The sequence below is a fragment of the Mobula hypostoma genome, chromosome 1 (genome assembly GCF_963921235.1).
Source record: "Mobula hypostoma chromosome 1, sMobHyp1.1, whole genome shotgun sequence".
NCBI lineage: Eukaryota > Metazoa > Chordata > Chondrichthyes > Myliobatiformes > Myliobatidae > Mobula > Mobula hypostoma.
Genome location: NC_086097.1, coordinates 123,802,800 through 123,826,393, shown reverse-complemented (window position 1 = coordinate 123,826,393; position 23,594 = coordinate 123,802,800). Strand labels below are relative to the sequence as shown.

General features: G+C 40.1%; 1 protein-coding gene across 1 annotated transcript in view; it reads right to left on the bottom strand.

Annotated features, from left to right (window-relative positions):
* Positions 1–1,536: 1,536 nt before the first annotated feature.
* The window catches only part of LOC134350232 (protein disulfide-isomerase TMX3-like), a 161,658-nt gene continuing 139,600 nt past the window's right edge, over positions 1,537–23,594 (bottom strand). Inside the window, exons 12-16 of the mRNA XM_063055243.1 lie at positions 19,611–19,664; positions 16,818–16,874; positions 10,155–10,284; positions 9,109–9,177; positions 1,537–6,289 (exon numbers count right to left, since the gene is read on the bottom strand). Of these exons, the coding sequence (XP_062911313.1) occupies positions 5,999–6,289; positions 9,109–9,177; positions 10,155–10,284; positions 16,818–16,874; positions 19,611–19,664 (601 nt within the window). The 3' untranslated portion in view covers positions 1,537–5,998. The remainder of the gene's footprint in view (positions 6,290–9,108; positions 9,178–10,154; positions 10,285–16,817; positions 16,875–19,610; positions 19,665–23,594) is intronic.

The following is a 23,594-nucleotide window of genomic DNA, read 5'->3' as shown; positions in this document are numbered from 1 at the left end:
TAAACTTGCTGATCCAATTTACCACATTATCATCCAGATCATTGATATAGATGACAAATAACAATGGACCCAGCACTGATCCCTGTGGCACACCACTAGTCACAGGTCTCCACTCAGAGAAGCAATTTTCTACCACCACTCTCTGGCTTCTTCCATTGAGCCAATGTCTAATCCAATTTACCACCTCTCCATGTATACCTAGCGACTGAATTTTCCTAACTAACCTCCCAGTCAGTTTGTTTGACCAGTCAGAGTTGAGAGCTCTGAGCTGAACCCCCAAACCTGGAGGACCGGTGGACCACTCTTAGTCTGGCCTCTACCCTTTGACCTGTTTAGCATAGGTGACCTTACCAAGAACCAAAGTGCAAAACCCTGACTCTAGCTAGCATAGCTTTCCGTGTCATTGAGGCATGCAAGACTCTAAACCACGACAAGGTTGTGGTCGTCTTGGAGGATGGTGACATATATGTACTTTGATAATAAATTTATTTTGAACGTATATAAAAAATGGGACAATGGTTGAACTTCTAGTGAGAGTAATACAGCTTTGAGGATATTTGCAGCTAAAGATTCTACAATCTGGGAAGTCTTGCTTCATTTCCATTGAATAAAATGTCCACTTTTAGATGGCATTGACTAAATCATAATGCATTTCCTAGCAGGTGTACCTACCTGTGCTCGGTGGCATTTCTCTTCAAATCCTTGTTTGTATTTCTGTCCTTCTCTGGATGATGTGAACTTTTTATGCTTCAGATTGGATAGTGGTTTTATTGATTGGGTGGTAAATATACACACAGTGGCCACTTTATTAGGTACATGTGTACACCTGCTTGTTAATGCACATATCAGTCAATCATGTGGCAGTAATTCAATGCATAAAAGCATGGTCAAGAGTTTCAATTGTTGTTCAAACCAAACATCAGATCAGGAAGAAATATGATCCAAGTGACTTTGACAATGGAATGATTGTTGGTGCCAAACAGGATGGTTTGAGTATCTCAGAAACTGCTGATCTCCTGGGAATTTCATGCACAACATTCTCTAGAGTTTACGAAAAATGCTGCAAGAAACATAAAACATCCAGAACGTCGCAGTTCTGTGGGTGATGGAGAGAGCTCAGAGGAGTATGAACAGACTGAAGCTGGTAGGAAGGCCACAATAACTCAGATAACCATGCATTATGACATTGGTGTGCAGAATATCATCTCTGAAAGCACAACGCGTCAAACCTTGAAGTGGATGACCACCCTGGGTTCTACTCCTGTACCTAATAAAGTGGCCATCTAGTGAATATAAATGCATGCAAGTTAGAAAAAAGTCCTCTTTAAGTTAATGCAGAACGTTAATTCACTTTCCGCATGTCAAAAGTTAAGCAGCAAAGTTGTCTTCAGCAAGTTTCACCACACATTCAAAACCATATAATGCCAAATATAGGATGATTTTAGTAATTTTTAAACTTAAGACCAAATAAAAGTTTTCTGAACTTTATTCATAAAAAATGCCAAATGCATATTCCAACTTAACAAAAATGAATTCTTACATCTGTAAGTGGTATTTGACAGTAAACTTGTAACAGTAACTTTTTAATGAAAAAATTATTTAGGTTACTTATCGGCATTCTATTAACAAACTTAGTGTGAAAAAAAATCAGACTTAACAAACAAAGAAGTAGGCAAAGGTGTTTCGTAAATTTAAGAAGTGGCTGTCTGTTCCCAGAACCACCAGCAGTTAAACAGTCTCACTACAAATGTTCTTGCCTCATGAAAATGAACATCACAATTTTACAAATTTTAAATTAATATTAATTTTCTCAAGTATGTAATGGGCAGTGATAATTGCAATCTTTTATTCTTAGATTAATGTAATTCACATTGCAGCAGGTATATAAGATAACTATCTTTACCAGAGAGAAAAGGATGGAAGCTATGGAACAGATCTATTTGTTGAAAGTGCTTGAATAGGGATTATAGAAACATGATTGTCAACCAATTTTTGGTCTTTATCCAGTATTAGTCTGGTATACAACCACGAGTAACATGAAGACCTTAATTCAACAGATTCTACTGAAACCTAATCCAGAGGTACATTCATTTGATGGAATAACTTTCTCTCTTAAAGTTCAAAGTTTATTTTATTATCAAAGTACATATATAACACCATATACAACCCTGGATAATTTTTCAATGGATAATTTTTTTGCCTGAGTCCTAACAAATTCATTAAAATTTGTAAAGTACACCTGGGTTTTATATTCCAATGCTTGGTGCAACGATGAAACACAAGGAACAAGTATGTACAATATCCCATTGAATATTGAAAGACCTGGATAGAGTGAACGTGGAGATGATGTTTTCTGTAGAGGGGGAGGTCTAGGACCAGAGATCAGAGCCTCAGAATAGAAAACCAGAGATGAGGAGGAATCGTCAAGGAAGTTCGCAGATGCTGTAAACCCAAAGCAACACATACAGAATGCTGCAAGAACTTCTTCAGTCCTGAAGAAGGGTCACACCCAAAATGCTGACTGTTTATTTTTTTCCATAGATGCAGCCTGACCTGCTGAGTTCCTCCAGCTTTCTGTGTGTGTTGCGTGAATGAGGAGGAATTTCTTTAACCAGAGGCTGGTGAATCTGTGGAATTCATTGCGACAGGCGGCTGCGGAGGCCAAGTCATTGAGTTTGCTTAATGTGGAGGTTGATAGGTTCTTGATTAGTCAGGGCTTCAAAGGTTACGGGGAGAAGGTCTAATTCTGCTCGTACAGTATGTCTTATGTGCATATAAGCCACAATGTACCTTAGTTCTTCACCATCAACAATCCCTTTTTTTGAAGACTAATGTCTAAGATTTTTATATTTAAGTGCAGTTAGCAAATTGATATTAGATCTGCATTTCAAGTTTGTTGTAAAAGGTACAATTTATCCTCTTCTTTCCCACTTCCATAGGTTTCTTTTTTTTATCTAACCTCTTTTTAGATGCTGACCTGGAGCATGGGGTGTTTGATGATGGATGCTACTGCCACAAGAGAGGAAGTACAGGAGTCTTAGGTCCCACACCACTAGGTTCAGGAACAGATAGCACTATTTAACCATCAGGCTCCCAAACCAACATAGATAACTTCACTCACCTCAACTCTGGATTGATTTCAGAAGCTATGGACTCACTTTCAAGGACACAACAACTCATTTTCTCAGTTATTTGTTTATTATTATTTGTTTTTTTCGCACAGTTGTCTTCCTTTGCATATAGATTGTTAGTCAATCTGTGTGCAGTTTTTCATTGATTATGTTGTATTTTCTTTGTTTTACTGTGAATGTCAGCAAGAAAATGAATCTCAGGGTAGTACATGGTGACATCTACATAAATTCACTTTGAACTTTGACTCCGATCTGTTTATTATCACAAGAAGTATTCTGTTGTCTCACCTAAGACCAGGAGAGGCAACTGACTATTAGAGAGGAAATCCTATACCAACCTGATTCTGGTTTTACTCCACATTTATAGCGCTGACAAGTCACTGGTCACCAAACAGGATTAAGGATCCTGGCCAGTTCTCCATCTAGTTTAAGAACTTTAATTTAATAATTTTCAGCTAGAGGGTGGTGAATTAGTGGAATTCATTACCAGAGCCAGCTGTGGGAGGCCAAGTCACTGGGTATATTTAAAGAGGAGGTTGACAGGTTCTTGATTAGTAAAGGCGTCAAAGGTTACAGTGAGAAGGCAGAAGAATGGGGTTGAGATGGAATGGCGGAACAGACTCAACGGGCTGAATGGCCTAATTCTGCCCCTATCTCTTATGATGGTCACCTTGTCTTGGTAGTGAGGCTCCTGAGTTCCTGAGATTCCGAGAGCGATGCTGACTGGAGTTCAGCCGTCTGGCACTAAGCTCCTAGTAACGGCTACTGCAGATAACAGTTACGAGATGGCTAACTTAAGGGAGGGAATGACGGGTGCTTTTTAAAAAAAAATGGTCCCCATTTCAGTAAACCAATTTATTCAAAACCAATGTATTAGTAGCTTTACACCAAGTTTGGGATGTAGCACAATTAACCATTGCAAACAGATAAAAATCACAAGTTTTGCATTTAGCTGGAGATGCAATGTAAACATCAGAAGCCTGTGGTTTATTTGAGCTACTGCAAATTAAAATAAGTTAGATGCAAAGAGATGAGAGTAAATTAGACTGGAGGTTTTCTTTAATAGAAGAAGCACATTCTACTATCTTCTGAAGGAAGTGCTTTTTATTTGTAGCTGCCAACTGGCTTAGCTGGTTCTATCACCACTATGCAAATGCAGTTTACAGCCCTGCACATTACTAAACTGGTCTGCACTGCAATTCTTAGTTTACAGAGGCATTTTATAAAATATGTACTGCACTGACTTTAGGTTCTTCTCTTACAAGGCACAGTTTGGACTACAAATAACACCACAGTTTAGACATCTCAGGAGGATGCGTAGATATTCCTGCAGAAACAAGCTGGATACTCAGGTGCAGTTTTGTGAGGCTCTTGATGGCTTCCTACAGTAATTTTATTCCTTAATTGCCCATATTCATTGCTAAAGTTGTCTGTGGAGGGCAGGTCATTAAGTATATTTTAAAAAAGTGGTTGGAAGGTCCTTGATTAGCGAGGGAATCAAAGGTTATGGGGAGACAGCAGGAGAATGGGGTTGAGAGAGAAAATAAATCAGACATGATGGAATGGCAGAGCAGACTTGATGGGCTGTGTGGCCTAAATCTGCACTTCTGTCTATGGTCTTGAGGTTTTATAAGAGACAGTAAATCCCAGATAATCAACATGGTTAGATTTAAAGCACCCTTAAACCTGCTTTTGTTTGGAAAGATTGGCTAAAGATCCATCTTAATGTGAATCTTAAATATCAACAACTTACACTAGTCCACTCCTAGCTACTGCAACATTAGCAGTGCACTTCCCATTAAAGGTATGATAGGGACCCAAAACAGCATGTGCTATAGCAATTCATAAACACAAGAGATTCTGCAGTTGCTGGAAATCCTATGGCAACAGTTTGTTATATCTGAACTGCTCATTTGTGGACATTGCACATCTATAGTGGTATAATTGGATTTTATATAAGTAATCATCAAACACCAAGTTAAAAAATGATCACAGTTTATTTTCCATTCTTTGTTCACATTGTTCCTATGACATTACAGATACTGCAGCTACGGTGTAAGATTAATCATTAAAAAATGGTCACTTGAGGGGACTTGATTTCGTTTTAAACCAACATGCATGCATTTAAAAAAAACGCTTGAGTCTTGTGTTCAGATGATAAAGTGGCAATATTTGTAATTAAGAGAAACTGCAATGAGATAAGTTTTGATCTTACTTGACCTAAAAGTGCCATCTGCACAATTTTTAAACCAGTTACCTTCTAAATATAAAAACTGCCTGATGTGACAAGGTAAAATACTCTTCATTAGATTATCCAATTCTTAATTAAGGAAGTGGAAGAAGAAGATTGATATGACTGTGAACAATGTAAATCCACTCATAATATGATCTCTTTTACTTTTGTGACAAATTCAGTGTGAACTCAAAGCTACTGAGGGAATTCTTATCCATCTCCTAATTACTTGGTGGGTCAAAGCCATCATCTGAAACATCATTAGACTGTGAGATCTGTTAATGTTTGGTTGTTAACCACATGTGCCTTTGCACCTGAACCTTGGATACTGTGGTCAGAAGACCAAGCTGCAGGGAATCCTTGATATCCGCCAATTTGTATTAACAACCAGAAATCTTCCCTGTAATGACAGATAACAGGGATTCCACCAAAACTACCTATATCTAAAGAACAAAATGTAATTTATGTGATCATTCAAAGTTCTTTGGGCCCAGATGGTCTCTGTAAAAGTACAGGTCAATCTTGGAAGGCAAGTACACCACTTGCTTTTAATTTCCAACATTTTTCACTGATGTTCAAATGTCACATACACTTAATCATTCTGAAATCCTGATGGGAATTCATAAACTATATGTTAATCTGTTTTCTTTTCTACCATGCTTTTCTCTTCCAGTTCTTCATCTTTGAGTGCTTCTGAACTTTCTGTAGTTGCATCATCCTTTTCATCTTCATTGCCATTTTCCTCCTTTTCTCCGTCGTGGGGCTCTGCATCTCCCTGTTCAATGGCTTCACTCTGGAGTAGTTCTCCTTCTTCGGGTTCATATTCCCCATCTGCCGTCCAGATTCCGTAACACATGATGCTAATAACTCCCAGAGGCAGACCAAAGAGAAAGCAGCCGAGGAGGGGGGAGGCCTTAAACACTGACTAATTAAGCACAAAAGGACACAATATCAGTATTTTTTATTTTTTCATGTGAAGAAGACAGAAAAAACACGGCAAAGAATGTTGTTATCTAGCAAACTTTCTTAAAATTATCAACTGTATGAGAGATTAAAGATTTAGTTTTACCATAAGACATGGGAGCAGAATTAGGTTATTTGGACCATCAAGTCTGCTCTGCCATCCCCTCTCAGCCCCATTCTCCAGCCTTCTCCCCGAAACAATTCTACTGCTTTAAATATACCCCATGACCAGAGCAATCTGTGGCAATGAATTCCACAGATTCACCACTCTTTGGCTACTCATGGCAGATGCAATTTAATGTGGATAAATGTGAAGTTATCCACTTTGGTGGCAAAAATAGGAAAACAGATTATTATCTGAATGGTGGCCGATTAGGAAAAGGGGAGGTGCAACGAGACCTGGGTGTCATTATACACCAGTCATTGAAAGTGGGCATGCAGGTACAGCAGGCGGTGAAAAAGGCGAACGGTATGCTGGCATTTATAGCGAGAGGATTCGAGTACAGGAGCAGGGGGGTACTACTGCAGTTGTACAAGGCCTTGGTGAGACCACACCTGGAGTATTGTGTGCAGTTTTGGTCCCCTAATCTGAGGAAAGACATCTTTGCCATAGAGGGAGTACAAAGAAGGTTCACCAGATTGATTCCTGGGATGGCAGGTCTTTCATATGAAGAAAGACTGGATGAACTGGGCTTGTACTCGTTGGAATTTAGAAGATTGAGGGGGGATCTGATTGAAACGTATAAGATCCTAAAGGGATTGGACAGGCTAGATGCGGGAAGATTGTTTCCGATGTTGGGGAGGTCTAGAACGAGGGGTCACAGTTTGAGGATAGAGGGGAAGCCTTTTAGGACCGAGGTTAGGAAAAACTTCTTCACACAGAGAGTGGTGAATCTGTGGAATTCTCTGCCACAGCAAACTGTTGAGGCCAGTTCATTAGCTATGTTTAAAAGGAAGTTAGATATGGCCCTTGTGGCTACAGGGGTCAGGGGGTATGGAGGGAAGGCTGGGTTCTGAGTTGGATGATCAGCCATGATCATAATAAATGGCGGTGCAGGCTCGAAGGGCCGAATGGCCTACTCCTGCACCTATTTTCTATGTTTCTATGTTTCTATGAAATTTCTCCTCATCTCTGTTCTAAATGGATGTCCTTGTATTCTAATGCTATGTCCTCTGGTCTTCGACTCCCCGACTATCACAGTATCATATCGAGACTGTCGTACTAATTACACAAATTAACATTCACCATGATAATGACTCTAGAAGCGTCAGAGAAACAAAAGGAGGTTTCAGCAACAGATGGGCTAATTCAGGGGTAAAGCAGGTAACAGAGGTGGACACCCTGCACGTTGTCTGTGTGTGCCTTGGACAAGCAAGACTTACAAGACAGATGTACGAGGTTTGTGCAAGGTGGAGAAAATGTAGATTATGGGTGTCCTCAGGTTCTGTGTGGAAAAAGTAATTTAATGTTAATGAATAATGCAGCTAAAGAGAACCATCTGCATGTTGAAGTGGTGTGGGCAAGTCAAAATGTTGGGAGCGGGAAGAGAAATCATTCCAGAAAAATCCTAGACAAGTAAAAATAACACCAATGAGAGGCCCCAAAGTGAAACAATGGAGAAAAGTGGAGAAAAATGTTGAAAGTGGAAGAGGTATAATTGGTCATCGATGGGAGATAGAGCCAAGAAATTAAATTACTAAATTCACACTCACCAGACAGAAAATTTTAATGGTATTTATAAAGTAAGTTTTTTATTTTATGCAGGGAATTTCACAAAGTTGGTTGCAGATAGGGTCGTAAAGAGAGCTTTTAGCACATTTGACTTCATAAATCAAAGTATTGAGTATAGGAGTTCAGATGTTACACTGAAGTTGTATAAGACATTGCTGAGGCCTAGTTTGGAGTATACAGTTCTGGTCACCTACCTATGAGAAAGACATCAATAAGATTGAACAGGTTAGGACTTTATTCTCTGGAGCATAGGAGAACGAGGGAACATTTGATAAAGGTATACAAAATTATGAAGGGGTATAGATAGGGTAAATACAGAAAGGCATTTTCCCCTGAGGTTGGATGAGACTAGAACTAGAGGTCATGGCTTTAGGATGAAAGGTGAACATGAAGGGAACTTCTTCACTCAGAAGGTGAGTGTGTGGAATGAGCTGCCAGCAGGAGTGATGGTGTGGTTTCAATTTCAATGTTTAAGACAAATTTTGGTCGGTGCATGGATGTGTTGGGTATGGAGGGCTATGGTCTGGGTACAGGCAGATCGATGGGACTAGGCAGAATAACAGATTGGCACAGACTAGGATGGGTCAAAATGCTTGTTTCTCTGCTGTAGTGTTCTATGACGCTCTCTGACATACAACAAAATTAAGCAGCTTGAAGGGAAAAGGAAGCTGAAGATGGGAGAGTATGTTGGTTTTACATGGGAGAACAAGATATAACCAGTGACACCTGGATAGTTTGGAAAAGCTTAAGTGCAGAAAAGGTTTTAAGGGCATGATAATCAGAGGGGGATAAAAATGAAACTATAGGAACCTACAAAGCAAGGAAAAAGTTGGAAGCAGTTTGGAAGCTTGACAGTAAAGTAGAAATTTTTCAAATGGTCTGTCTTGAATTGCAATGGGACCCAAACAATTGCTTTGTAAGATCTTAACCCAATGAACTGTAAATATATGCAATGCTCAATTAGTCTTTTAGTTTTATTTCTAGCTAATAATGATAATTCTAGATTTACAAATTTAATTGCAAATGAAACAAAATGTGCAAATACTTACTAATATTGTGGACTTCCCATCATATAACAGTCTTCTAATACGATGATACAAACTGTCTCCTCCCTGTGCCTGAATATCAAATGAAGGAATAAATGAATTTACTGTTGAACAGGAAGCAAAAATGCAAAAGAAACTAACTCAAAACTACACTTAAGAGCTGGAAACGGTCAAGAATTTTAACAACAAATTTCCAAATGTACTCAATAATCGAATCAGAGTAATGGCATTTGGAGCTTGCAGGACTGAAGTGATAAGTGTTCTGTGGGGCAACTGTACCATCCTTGCTTCTCTAAATGGCTGAATTCACAGATGAGGAGCAGCTCCTGTGCACTTATTATTTAGCTGTATTATTACAGCCAATTAGATTTAGTTCTCTCTTTTTCCATTCCCCATTCTGGCTCTCCTCTCCTCACCTGCCCATCGCCTCTCTCTGGTGCCCCGCTTCCCCCTTCTCCCATGGTCCATTCTCATCTCCTAACCGATTCCTTCTTCTTCAGCCTTTTACTTTTATCCACCTATCACCTCCCCGCTTCTCACTTCATTACCCCTCCCCCATCCACCTGTCCTCCCCCTCACCTGGTCTCACCGATCACTTGCTAGCTCGTACACCTTCCCCACCTCCTACTTTCTTATTCTGACTTCTTCCCCTTCTTCTCCAGTTCTGATGAAGGGACTTGGCCCGAAACATCAACTGTTTATTACTCTCCCTAAAGGCTGCCTGACCTGCTGACTTCCTCCAGCATCTGCGGAATCTCTTGAATTTAAGATTTACTTCTGAAACTGGGACAATTTGCTGATGTCCTCCTCAAAGAAAATGGCTAAATTTGAACTTTCATAAGGTAGTTTTTCTTATCATTCTCAGCATTTAGATGCTCCTGTTAGCAGACTTACACTTCTCTAATGAACCAAATAATAAATTCTCTTCAATAATCTGCGATGGTTAATAAATCTGTGGTTCAGTGGAATCAGGAGGTGGGAGAGGGAAAACATCAAAACAAAAATAAAATTAGACTTTTGTTAAAAATGCCAACTACTGATAAACCTACTTCTGCTGATCCTTCCATGATCTTATTAATAAACTTGATGAGGTCCTCAGTGCTCCCAACTGGTGTTTCTGGTAAAAAGTACTGTTGGTTTGAGGTGTTCAGAACAACCATAGAGGGAACAACCACCTCACTGAAAGAAAAACAAAGGAATTTCAAGCAAATAGTAAGGGATAATACAAAACAATAATCTCAAAAATCTGCTTTGCATTTCTATTCAGGGTATTCTTAAAGGATAGTCAGTATAACCAGCAATAAACATATATGAATAATACATAGTTCCACTTAGTGGTAACAACTGTAATTACTTATATAGTGATCAGAGCCCTCCCAAGCATTGAGCACATCTACATGAAACGCTGTCGTAGGAAAGCACATCCATCATCAGAGATCCCCACCACACAGGGCATGTTCTTTTCTCACTGCTGCCATCAGGTGGAAGAGACAAGAGTCTCAGGACTTGCACCACCAGCTTCAAGAACAGTTACTGTACAGGTCGGCCGGCAGCTGTTATGTAAAAAGGGAGCTTTAAGGGTGTTTGTCCATTGTATGTGGCGTATCAGTGGCGTCAACAGAGCTCTACAAACTAAATAAAAGTACAGAAGGGATAAGTGGAGCGGCCATTGTCAGGAGTAAAATCGACAGGTTTTGGCTCAAAGGAGGCTTCAGATCTGTGTAAAGCGTCTGTTGAGATTTCCTTCTTGTTTTTTTTCCCCCCTCTCTTATGTACCATTTAAATGGCTGTGGTGTGCTCTTTGTGCTGGATGTTGGAAAACCAGGAGTCTCAGAGTCTCCCAGGGAAACTACATCTGTGTGAAGTGCATCCGGCTGCAGCTCCTTGAAGACCGTGTTAGGGATCTGGAGCAGCAAATGGACGACCTTTGGCCTGTACGGGAGAACGAGGATCAAAGTTACAGGGACGTAGTCACCTCGAAGTCGCAGGAGGCGAGTAGCTGGGTGACTAACAGGAGAAATAGAAACAGGCAGTTAGAGCAGAGCACCTCTGTGGCCATTCCCCTCAAAACAAGTATACTGGATACTTTTGTGGGGAAAGACCTCCCAGGAGAATGCCACGGCGACCATGAGTCTGTGGTGCAGCAGGGAAAGAGAGAGAAGAAAGGAGTGGTAGTGATAGGGGACTCGATAGTGAGGGGATCAGACAGGAGATTCTGTGAATGTGAACACAACACCCGGATGGTATGTTGCCTCCCAGGTGCCAGGATCAGGGATGTCTCGGATCGTGTCCACTACATTTTGGAGAAGGAGGGGGAGCAGCCAGATGTCTTGGTACATGTTGGTACCAGTGACATAGGAAGGAAAACCAATAAGGTCCTGAAAAGAGAATTTAGAGAGCTAGGTAGAAAGCTGAGAAACAGGACCTTGCGGGTAGTAATTTCTGGATTGCTGCCTGTGCCACACGCCAGTGAGGGTAGAGACAGGATGATTTGGTAGATAAATGCGTGTCTGAGAAGTTGGTGCAGGGGGCAGGGCTTCAGGTTCTTGGATAATTGGGATCTCTTCTGGGGGAGACTTGTTCAAAAGTGACGGGTTGCACCTGAACCTGAGGGGGGACCAATATTCTCGAGGGCAGGTTTGTTAAGAGCTGTTGGGGAGGGTTTAAACTAACTTGGCAAGGGTTGGGATCTGGAGCGAAGGGACTCAGGATAGGACGGATGGTAAAAAAAATAAAGATAGCGTGCAGTCAGACTGTCAGGAAGGGCAGGGAGGTGATGGGACTTAGTTGCAGCCAACAGGCAGAGTATCAAATCATTAGGGATGCAGAATCAGAAAGGACAGCAAATACGGTACTCAAGGTGTTGTATCTAAATGCGCGCAGTATAAGAAATAAGGCGGATGATCTTCTTACAATATTATGGATTGCCAGGTATGATGCTGTGGCCATCAATGAATCATGGCTGAAGGATGGTTGTAGCTGGGAGCTGAATGTCCAAGGTTACACGTTATATTGGAGGGATAGGAAGATAGGCAGATGGGGTGGTTTGGCTCTACTGGTAACGAATGGCATCAAATCAGTAGAAAGATGTGACATAGGATTGGAAGATGTTGAATCCTTATGGGTTGAGTTAAGAAACTGCAAGGGTAAAAAGACCCTGATGGCAGTTATATACAGGCCTCCCAGCAGCAGCTGGGATGTGGACCATAGATTACACCAGGAAATAGAAAAGGTGAGTCAAAAGGGCAATGTTATCGTAGTCATGGGAGATTTTAACATGCAGGTCGATTGGGAAAATCAGGTTGATAATGGATCTCAAGAGCGTGAGTTTGTTGAATGTCTAAGAGATGGCTTTTCAGAGCAGTTTGTCGTTGAGCCTACTAGGGGATCAGCTATACTGGACTGGGTGTTATGTAATGAACTGAAGGCAGTTAGGGAGCTTAAGGTAAAAGAACCCTTAGGAACCAGTGATCACAATATAATTGTGTTCAACTTGAAATTTGACAGGAAGAAAGTAAAGTCTGATGTAGCAGTATTTCAGTGGAGTAAGGGGAATTACAGTGGTATGAGAGAGGAGTTGGCCAAAGTAAATTAGAAGGAGCTGCTGGCAGGGATGTCAGCAGAGCAGCAATAGTGTGCATTTCTGGGAAAAATGGGGAAGGTACAGGAAAGGTATATTCTGAAAATGAAGAACTACTCAAATGGTAAAATAGTACAACCATGGCTGACAAAGGGAAGTCAAAGATATTGTAAAAGCAAAAGAAAGGGCATGTAACAAAGCAAAAATTAGTGGGACGATAGAGGATTGAGTAGTTTTTAAAAATCTACAGACAGCAACTAAAAAATCATTCGAAGGGAAAAGATGAAATATGAAAGCAAGCTAGCAAATAATATCAAAGTGGATAGTAAAAGTTTTTTCAAATATCTTAAAAATCAAAGAGAAATGAGAGTGGATATAGGACCACTATAAAACGAGGCAGGAGAAATAATAACAGGGGACAAGGGGATGGCTGATGAACTAAATGATTATTTTGTGTCAATTTTCACTGTGGAAGACACTAGCAGTATGCCTGATGTTGTAGTGTGTGAAGGAAGATAACTGGATGCAGTTACTGTTACAAGAGAGAAGGTGCTCAAAAAGCTGAAGGACCTAAAGGTACACAAGTCACCTGGACCAGAGGAACTGCACCCTAGGGTTCTGAAAGGTAGGTTTAGAGATTGTGGTCTTTCAAAAATCATTGGACTCTGGCATGGTGCCAGAGAACTGGAAAATTGCAAATGTCACTCCACTCTTTAAGAAAGGAGGAAAGCAGCAGAAAGGAAATTATAGACCAGTTAGCCTGACCTCAGTGGTTGGGAAGATGTTAGAATCAATTGTTAAGGATGAGGTGATGGAGTACTTGGGGACACGGGACAAGATAGTACAAAGTCAGCATGGTTTCCTTCAGGGAAAATCCTGCCTGACGAACCTGTTGAAATTCTTTGAGAAGATTACAAGTAGGATAGATAAAGGAGATGCAGTGGATGTTGTACATTTGGACTTTCAGAAGGCCTTTGACAAGGTGCTACATGTGAGGCTGCTTACCAAGAGCCCATGGTATTACAGGAAAGGTACTAACATGGTTAGAGCATTGGCTGATTGGTAGGAGGCAACAAGTGGGAATAAAAGGATCCTTTTCTGGTTGGCTGCCAGTGAGCACTGGTGTTCTACAGGGGTCGGTGTTGGGACCACTTCTTTTTATGTTGTATATAAATGATTTAGATGATGGAATAGATGACTTTGTTGCTATGTTTGCAAATGATACGAAGATTGGTGGAGGGGCAGGTAGTGTTGAGGAAACAGTTAGAATGCAAAAGGACTTAGACAGATTAGGAGAATCAGCAAAAAAGTGGAAAATGAAATACAATTTGGACAATGCATGGTCATACACTTTGGTAGCAGAAATAAATGTGCAGACTATTTTCTAAATGTGAGGAAATCCAAGAATCTGAGATGCAGAGGGACTTGGGAGTCCTTGTGCAGAACACCCTGAAGGTTAACTTGCAGGTTGAGTCGGTGGTGAGGAAGGCAAATGCCATGTTAGCATTCATTTCAAGAGGTCCAGAATACAAGAGCAAGCATGTGATGCTGAGGCTTTATAAGGCACTGGTGAGGCCTCACCTTGAGTATTGTGAACAGTTTTGCACCCCTTCATCTTAGAAAAGATGTGCTGGCATTGGAAAGGGTCCAGAGGAGGTTCACAAGGATGATTCCAGGAATGAATGGGTTATCATACGAGGAACATTTGATGGCTCTGGGTCTGCACTCGCTGGAATTCAGAAGGATGGATGAGGGGGGGATCTCATTGAAACCTTTTGAATGTTGAAAGGCCTAGACAGAGCAGATGTGGAAAGGATGTTTCCCATGGTGGGAGAGTCGAGGACAAGAGGGCACAGCCTCAGGATAGAGGAGTGCCCTTTCAAAACAAATGCTGAGAAATTTCTTTAGCCAAAGGATGGTGTATTTGAGGAATTTGTTGCCCGATGGAGCTGTGGAGGCCAGATTCTTGGGTGTATTTAAGGCAGAGATTGATAGGTTCTTGATGGACGTGGCATTAAAGGTTACAGGGAGAAGGCTGGGAACTAGAGTTGCGGAGGAGATTAAAAAAAACGATCAGCCATGATCAGATGGCCTAATTCTGCTTCTATGTCTTATGGTCTGTCTTTCTCACTCGCCCTCAGCCATCAGGCTCTTCAATAAGAGGGGATAACTACACTTAAATTTTCTTGCCCCATCATTGAAATGTTTCCATAACCAATGATCTCACTTTCAAGGACTCCTTATCTCATTATTTATTGCTACTTATTTATACTTGCATGTGCATAGTTTGTTGTCTTCTGCGCTCTGGTTAAAACTTTCATTGATCCTGTTACAGTTACTATTTTATAGATATGCTGTGCATTCCTACAAGAAAATGAATTTCAGGGTTGCATGTGGGGACATATATGTACTTTGATAATAAAATTTACATATTTAAATAGCATTCCATATTAAAAATAGACTAGTTCTTGCTAAAGCCAGATTTTAAATCAGCATGGGAAAGAAGAGGGCGAACAGATACAAAATGAAGCATTTCACTCTATGTTTTAATGTACATGTGACCAAGCTAATCTAATCTAATTTAATCATTCCAAAATGGTTCAATTTAGGTTCCTGCACACACTACTGAGGGCAATCTTTGTAAAAAGTTTACAGAACTGTTGTGGAAATTGATGTTATGAACAAAACAAAGCAAACTAATCTAATCTAAATAAAGGTAATTAGAAACATTTCAGTAATGCACCAAATCAGCTAAGATAGGAAGGTCCAAGTTGGCATGTTATTAACCTGACCAGTATGAAAGATGTTATTCTTAATGCCGGCATTTTTGGGGTATGGAGTATGGAGTTCAACGTAAATTTATTATTAAAATATGTTTATGTCACCATATACTATCTTGAGAATCACTATCTTGCAGCAAATCACAGTAGAGCAGTGAAATACAACGGCTTCAATAAAAACTACACACAAAGACTGACAAGCAACCAATCAGCTAAATAAACGGCACAAATAAAAAATTAATACTGAGAACATGCGTTGTAGAGTCCTTGGAAGTGAATCTATAGGTTGTGGAATCAGTTCCTAAGGTGGATTTAGGAAAAAAACCCATTATTGTTGTTTCCCGATTGCTACCCAGCGATACCACTAAAACCATACAGTATATGCATGTGAGGGCAGGGCCCGATTATACAATTGCAAAATAACCTTCTGACACTAAAATTTAATTTGACTTTGTTAATGAAGCGGTTAAATACTCTTCAAGAGGGGAGAGGCAGACAGTATTCTCAGTGTAAATTTGCAACATGAACTTCATGTAGACTCTCTTAAGATTCAACAATAGTCTCTATTCCTCAGGTCATCACAACATATGCACGTTAAAAGCTATTCCTCTTTATAGTAGGATTATAACATTTTCCACAAATATAAACCCTTCCAAAATATAAATTATTGGAAACTGAAAAAAAATTATTTTTTTTCCTCAGTACCCTATTCACAATGCATTACCAGTCCCTGCATATAAACCACACCCCCTCCACTCATCCCCCAAAAAGCTGTGGTATTTTAAACTCATCTAAAGAGAAACATTTGGTATCTTTTTTCCTCTCTTGCTGTCACTCATTGTTGTCATAATCTCTAGTTTTAGTATTGTATTTTTCTCAGTTGCTACTACTTTGGTATTTCTGCATTTCTTCTATATAGTCAAAGAGCCACTTTCTTTCTCTCCCTCTCTCTGTAAAATCTTCTCTTCCTCCACATATGGATTGAAAAACAATTGATCCCAGCTGCAACAAATCCAAGGATTGAAAGGTGAACTAGTTGTAATTTTATTCACATTAAACAAAATTAAAATTCCTTTTCTTTTCGAGAGTTTGACAATAAGACTTGGAGGTACTGGTACATTACTTCATGTACTGATCAAAATGAGTACTTTTTTAAAAATGATTCACTCTCTTGGTTCACTCAAGTTACAACTACAAAGTCTCAGACAACAATCAACAATAAATTTCAGATACAGAAACTTCTGTTGAAAACACGAACTGAAATTTAAAACGTGTAACTATGTGAAAAATGTCATCACTTTTTAAAATTTCACAAATATCACTTTGAGATGTTTAAAGAACATAACACTTACTCCATAATGACACTGTTGATGTAATCAGCTCCATCCACATACCCAAACTGGAAATCCCTGTTAATACATTTCAGTTAAATGTTTAATGGAAATAGATTTAGAGATACCTCATTATATTTCAAGAAATGTTTCTTATTTTAGCAGTGAGGGTGATGTAGATGAGTTTTCTCCAATGGAAACAAACTGATAGGGAGTTGTACTGTCAAAGGGAAAACTGTCTTCTAGTTAAAGTAATTAAGGCCTTGCCTGCTCATACACTATTCATTTAATTGGTACGGTAGCATAGTGGTTAGCGTAATACTTCACAGCAACATCGATTAGAAGATTGGTGTTCAATTCCTGCTGTTGTGTGTAAGGAGTTTATACATTTTCCCAGTGAATGTGTGGGTTTCCTCCAGATGCCAGAAAAGTACTTTGACATGCTGTCATTGATATAATGTAGGAAAGCAAGCAGAAATTTTATTCCACAATGTGCAACGAACAATGTGATAATTTTTCGTATCATTAATTACGGCCAATTTTTGACCAGAACTCCAAGGCAGTCACTCTGCATCTCTTCATAATTATTTCCAAGGAAGAGCTTTTGTATCTATCCAAGTGCTGGGTTTCACACATAAACCAAAACATGTGAATGGTTGTAGGGAAGGCAGACATGGTTGCTGTGAGTTTTCTAGTGCTTTAGCATTTACACTGTATTATAACCTTATTGCACTTTGTCTAACTAATCTACACGGTTCCTCAAGGTTGTCATAGCCAGCACTGTAGTCGGGACAAGCTCCCACTACATATTAAATGCTCTCAATGGTGTACATCTTCAGATAGCCTCTGCCAACCAGGTCCAGCTCCTGGCCTTTATGTGTGGCTTAGCAAAGCCCAACAAAACCATTTCTACAGAGAGGGAAGGGGTAAAGACAGGTTACTGGCACCTTAAGACCAGTCACCAGACAGATGGGGCTCGTCAGCCGTGGTTGGCAGTGCATCTAGAAGGAAAACTTTGATCTCAAATCTCTGCAGCCTTGCAGCTATACCCCTCTCAAAAAGCTTTCAGAGTAAACCCAGATGGGAAATCTGGAGCTGGAGTCCTCAAGGCAGTCCTATGTTGAGTTGAAAGCTGACAGGCAACTCACGCGACGTTGCTGGTGCCAAACTCTATTGGTGTCTGTGTTCCTATGGATTCATCAGCTGCATGGAGAGGGGGAGCCTGCTCCATGAGCAACAGCTCGCTCTCCATATCGTACTGCCTGACTTGCATACTGGCTTGAGTACAAACTTCAGCTTGGATGCAACATCCATGGTCGACCTTGGCCAACAGGCCACAAAGATTGTATTAAATGGAGAAACCATAAGGCAAGCCCACCTCAGTCAGTATTATTGCTTACTTGCTCAATTTTTTTAAAACCAGATTCACAGAGATTGATGGCAGCACAACTGAATATCTCTGTAGTCCGAATGAATGAATATTAATTATATCTAATCTCCAGAGGAAATGGAGTTCAGTGCCAGGATTTTTAAATAGAAACAAGTACATGTATACTACCACCATAAATGAAATTAAAATTTCATTAGGTTCCAGTGTTCATTGAATCAGAATTATTCAATATATTCAGCCTTTCATGCCAATTATTTGAAAGAACTACCCCCTCAAATACTCTCTCCAAAACTCACTTAACTTCCATTTCCAAGAATATATACTATCCCCTCAAATACTCTCTCCAGAACTCACTTAACTTCCATTCCCAAGAATATATACTATTCTCTTTTGAAAGTCAGTAATAGATTTTTCATGTCATTCATTCCAGAATACCTGTCACCATATAAAAAGCTTTCAGTTTTTTGTGCTATTTATTTTAAACTTGTGTTCACTGGTTACAAAGTTATTTGGAATACAATAATTTTCTCCTCATGAACTTGCATCAAAATTCTTTATAAATCTGAATTCTCCATCTAGTACTTTGCATTCTAAAGAATAACCCTATTTTCTCCCCTCTAAGCATATAATTGAAGTCCTTTCAGGTTAACTTGCAAGGTTAAGTCAGTAATAAGGACAGCAAATGCAACTTTAGCATTTACTTCAAGAGCACTAGAATACAAAAGCCAGGATGTAATGCTGAGGCTTTATAAGGCATTGGTCAAACTTACTTAAGAAAGTATATACTGGCATTGGAAAGGATCCAGAGGAGGTTCAGGAGAATGATCTCGGGAATGAAAAGGTTAATGTAAGAGGAGGGTTTGATGGCTCTGGACCTGTACTTATTGGAGTTTAGGTGATCTCACTGAACCCTATCGAATATTGAAAGGCCAAGATAGAGTGAATAAAGAGAAGGTGCTTCCTATGGTGGGGGAATCTAAAATCAGGGGGCATAGCCTCAATATACAAGACTTCACTTCAGAACAGAGATGATGAGGAATTTCTTCCGCCAGAGGGTTGTGAATCTGTTGTCACAGATGGCTGTGGAGGTCAAGTCATTAGATCTATTTAAAGTGGAGGTTGGTAGGATCTTGTTTAGTAAGAGTGTAAATAGTTAAGGGGAGAAGGCAGGAGAATGGAATTGAAAAGGATAATGAATCAGTCATGATGGAATAGCAGAGCATATTCGATGGGCCAAATGGTTTAATTCTGCTCCGATGACATATTGTCTTACATTGCTTATGTCATCACTCATTCTACTTCCCAAAATGCATCAGATTATATTTGCTATATTAAATTTCAGCCGGCATTTGATTCAATATTTCCACTCTCAAGCTTGGTGTCCTTTTCAGTTTTCTACATATGCAAAGCATTTATCAACCAACCTGTGAAACTGTTCCCTGTAACCAGTAGCAACACCATGGGTAATGTCCTTTAGTCTGGAAAACAAGAAAATAATGAAAATGAGTTGCCAATTTCACTAAAGGCTGGTGTACTACAGTTTGCTCTGCACTGCATACCACAGGTAAAATGACTTGAACAGTTAAGTTCTAGTTCAAGTAAATTTATTATCAGAGTGTATACACGTCACCACATACAATCCTGAGATTCTTCTGCAGGGATACTTAGCAACAGTCAACAGTGACTGTAAACAGGACCAATGGACAACAAACTGTGTAAATGCAGATATAAATAAATAGCAATAAATAACAAGCATGAAATAACAAGATAAAGAGTTCTTAAAGTGAGACCATTGGTTGAGGGGTAGTAACTGTTCCTGAACCTGGTGGTACAAGTCCTGAGGCACTTGTGCCTTCTACCCGGCAGAAGCGAGAATAGAGCATGACCTGTGTGGTAAGGATCTTCGATGATGGATGTTGCTTTTCTACCGCAATGTTATATATAGATATGCTCGAAGGTTGGGGGTGTTTTATCCCCGATGTACTGGACAGAACCTACTAGTTTTTGTAGGGTTTTCTGCTCAAAGGCATTGCAGTGCTGCCAGTCAGCACACTTTCCACACACAACTACAGAAATTTGCCAAGGTTTCTGATGACGTGCCATATCTCCGCAGACTCCTGAGAAAGTACAGGCACTGCTGTGCTTTCTTCACAATAATATTTATATGATGGGTCCAAGTCAGGTCCCCTGAGATCGTGACACCCAGGAATTTAAAATTACTGACTCTCTCCACCTCTGATCCCACAATGAGTACTGGCTAATGGACCTCTGGTTTACCTCTACAGAAGTCTACGATCAGTCCCTTGGTCCTACTGATATCGAGTGAGAGATTGTTGTCATTACACCACTCAGCCAAATTTTCCATCTCCTTTTTGTAAGCTGATTCGTCACTAACTTTGATACAGCCCACAGCAGTGGTGTCATCAGCAAACTTTTATACGGTGTTGGAGTTAGCCACACAGTCATAGGTGTAAAGCAAGTAGAGTAGGGTGCTAAGCACACATCCCTGTGATGCTCCTGTGCTGTGGGAGACTGTGGAGGAGACGCCTTTGCCCATGTGAACTGACTAGGGCGTACAAGAAAGGAAATCTAGATCTATTTGGACAAGGAGGTATTGAGGCTCAGGTCTTGCAGTTTACTGATTAGTTACCTAGAATAACTGTTAACTGGAATAGTTAATTAGTTAACTGGAATATGCAGAATTTTATATAAATTATCAAACTAGAAGGAGCTTCTTTGAGGAATAACTGAATCTATTTTAATTACATGTACAATACTCGAGTCAAGTTTGATGTTCTTGAAAGAGGTTGTTCCCTTAATGGATTGTGCGTGACTTTGTTTAATGTGGAGTGGCTGATGCCACTACATAGTCCTTGGCAGTTCAGGGTCAGCGTCCAGTGGCATAGAATGCAAGCTGACTGGAGACCATTCACTACTGCAGCCTTCCTCCACCTTCACTGCCTTCGTGACGTGTCATCATCTTCCGCCAGCTCCAAGGTTGAGTACTTGGTCGCATTGCTCTTTGTCTGGAACCTCAGCCTTGACCTTACCACTATGGGTGACCCCACCAGGAGATAAGCTCCATATAGCATTGCTCTCAGGAACTCATAATCTTCTCCACCAGGACAAGGTGATGTTTCTCTGAGAAGATATGTACTATATCTGAACAGGTAAGAAGGAAGCAGATAGGAAATGGAGGTGAGTATGTATCAGCAACATATATATATAAGGAAGAGTGGTAAGAGATATGGGGAGTTCATTTATGAATTGGCTTTATTTGTCACATGTACATTGAAACATCGAAAGAGACAGTGAAGCGCATCAACAACCAACACGGTCTGAGGATTGTGCTGGGTGAAGCCCGTCAATGTCATCATGGGCCCACAACTCTCTAACCCAAACTGGATGCCTTTGGACTGTGGGAGGAAAATGGAGCACCCAGAGAAGACCCACATGGTCACGGGGAAAATGTACAAACTCCTTAGAGACCAAGGTGGAATTGAACTCTGATAGGTGATCACTGGTGCTGTAAACCTTTTGTGTACTACACTACCATGCCATTTCCCCCACCACCAATTAATAGCATCTGTGTGTTATTTAGGATATGAGGATACCACTGAGATAGAAAGATATGGGCTAACATTTTAAATCTGAGTCTGCAGATGACTAGATATTAATGTTGGTCACTACATACAGAAGGAAAGTATACAGGGAAGATTTGGATAAGCTTAAGTTTAGAGAGAGTGAATAATTGACTGGAAGAGCATTAAAACAATAGATACAAAGGTGACAAGCTGACATTGTTGAATTTTAGACTGTGGTGGCAATGTCTGAGTGAATCTTTAGCATATCATATCAAAGGATCTCTCCTGGGACCAGCACTTAAGTGCCATCACAAAGGTGGTATGGCAGCAACTCTACTTTCTTGCATAGATTTGGTATACCAATTAAAACTTTGACAAACTTCTATAGATGCACAGTGGAGATATCCCATCACCGCCTGGCATGAAAACACCAATGCCCAGTCTACAAAAAATGGTAGATACAGCTCAGCCCACCACAGGCAAAGCTCTCCCCATCATTGACCACATCTACATGGAGTGCTGCCATAAGAAAACAGTATCCGTCATCAAGGACCCCCATCATCCAGGCCAAGCTCTCGTCTCACTACTACCATGGGGCACAGGTACAGGAGCCTTAAGTTCCACACACCAGGTACAGGAACAGTTATTGCCCCACAACCATCAGACTCCTGAACTGGCATAGGTAACTTTATCCACCTCACTCTGAACTGATTAGACAACCCACAGCCGCTTTCAATTATTTTACAACTCATGCTCACAGTATTATTTATTTACTATTTTTTATTATTTGCATGGTTTGTATTCTTTTGCACATTGGTTGTTTGTCAGTCTTAGTTTATGTATAGTACTTAATAAATTATATTGTATTTCTTTATCTTCCTGTAAATTCCTGCAAGAAAATGAATCTCAACCTAATATATGATGACAAATATGTACTTAGATAATAAAGTTACTTTGACTTTGAAATTACTAAGCTCTAAACAGTGTAGGTCAGTCCATGACCATGGCAAGGGAGACTGATGGAATTAGTAGTAAGGGTACAGAGTACACTGAACAGGAATTTAAATGAGGAAAGAATCGCAAAATGTCAAAGGACAGCATCCTGTATGCGTAGAGAATTACCACGAGTATGCAGATTGTTCTTTGACAGCAGCAAAGGTGTGACTCATGGAAAGTGACAGCTCTTTTGGAGAATTTGAGACCACCCCCTCCATTCTTGCATCTCTCCAGCATAAGCAGAGCCTTGTTCAGACTCTGCAGAAGTCGCTCTGTGGAAAAGAATGATGCTGGACATTGCTTCGGCATCTGGAACTGGGCTCAAAAACCTGACATTTTCATCAACTTTGTTATATAATGTAACAAGGGGAAGCATTTATTAATTTAATAATATACTTTTCATAACAAGCTTTTTATGTCATGTAATGATGGAAGGTCCAACAATATGGAGAAAGTGGAAGGAAGTGAAAAGTTAGAGCTTGTTTGTATACCTGACAACATCACCCATGACCAATAGAACCATGTATGTGATGAAAAGTACAGGACGAGGGATTGATCCTTATGGGACAAGGCAGGTAATGCCACGTGATAGGAGTGTATGACAGCCGTATTGCAACTGTTAGCGATTGTAACTATTTGTTAAGAGCAGAAGTAGGAGCAGCCTTCTAATTACATTAATCAAGGATCAACTTTATTCACTGTATACATTTACACGTAATAGGAATTTGCTGTGGTGGGTTGGTCAGGGCACAGCATCCAACAAAAACAACAACATTCAACAATTATAAAGAATAAAGAATTACCAAAAAAATAAAGTTAGAGGTCAAA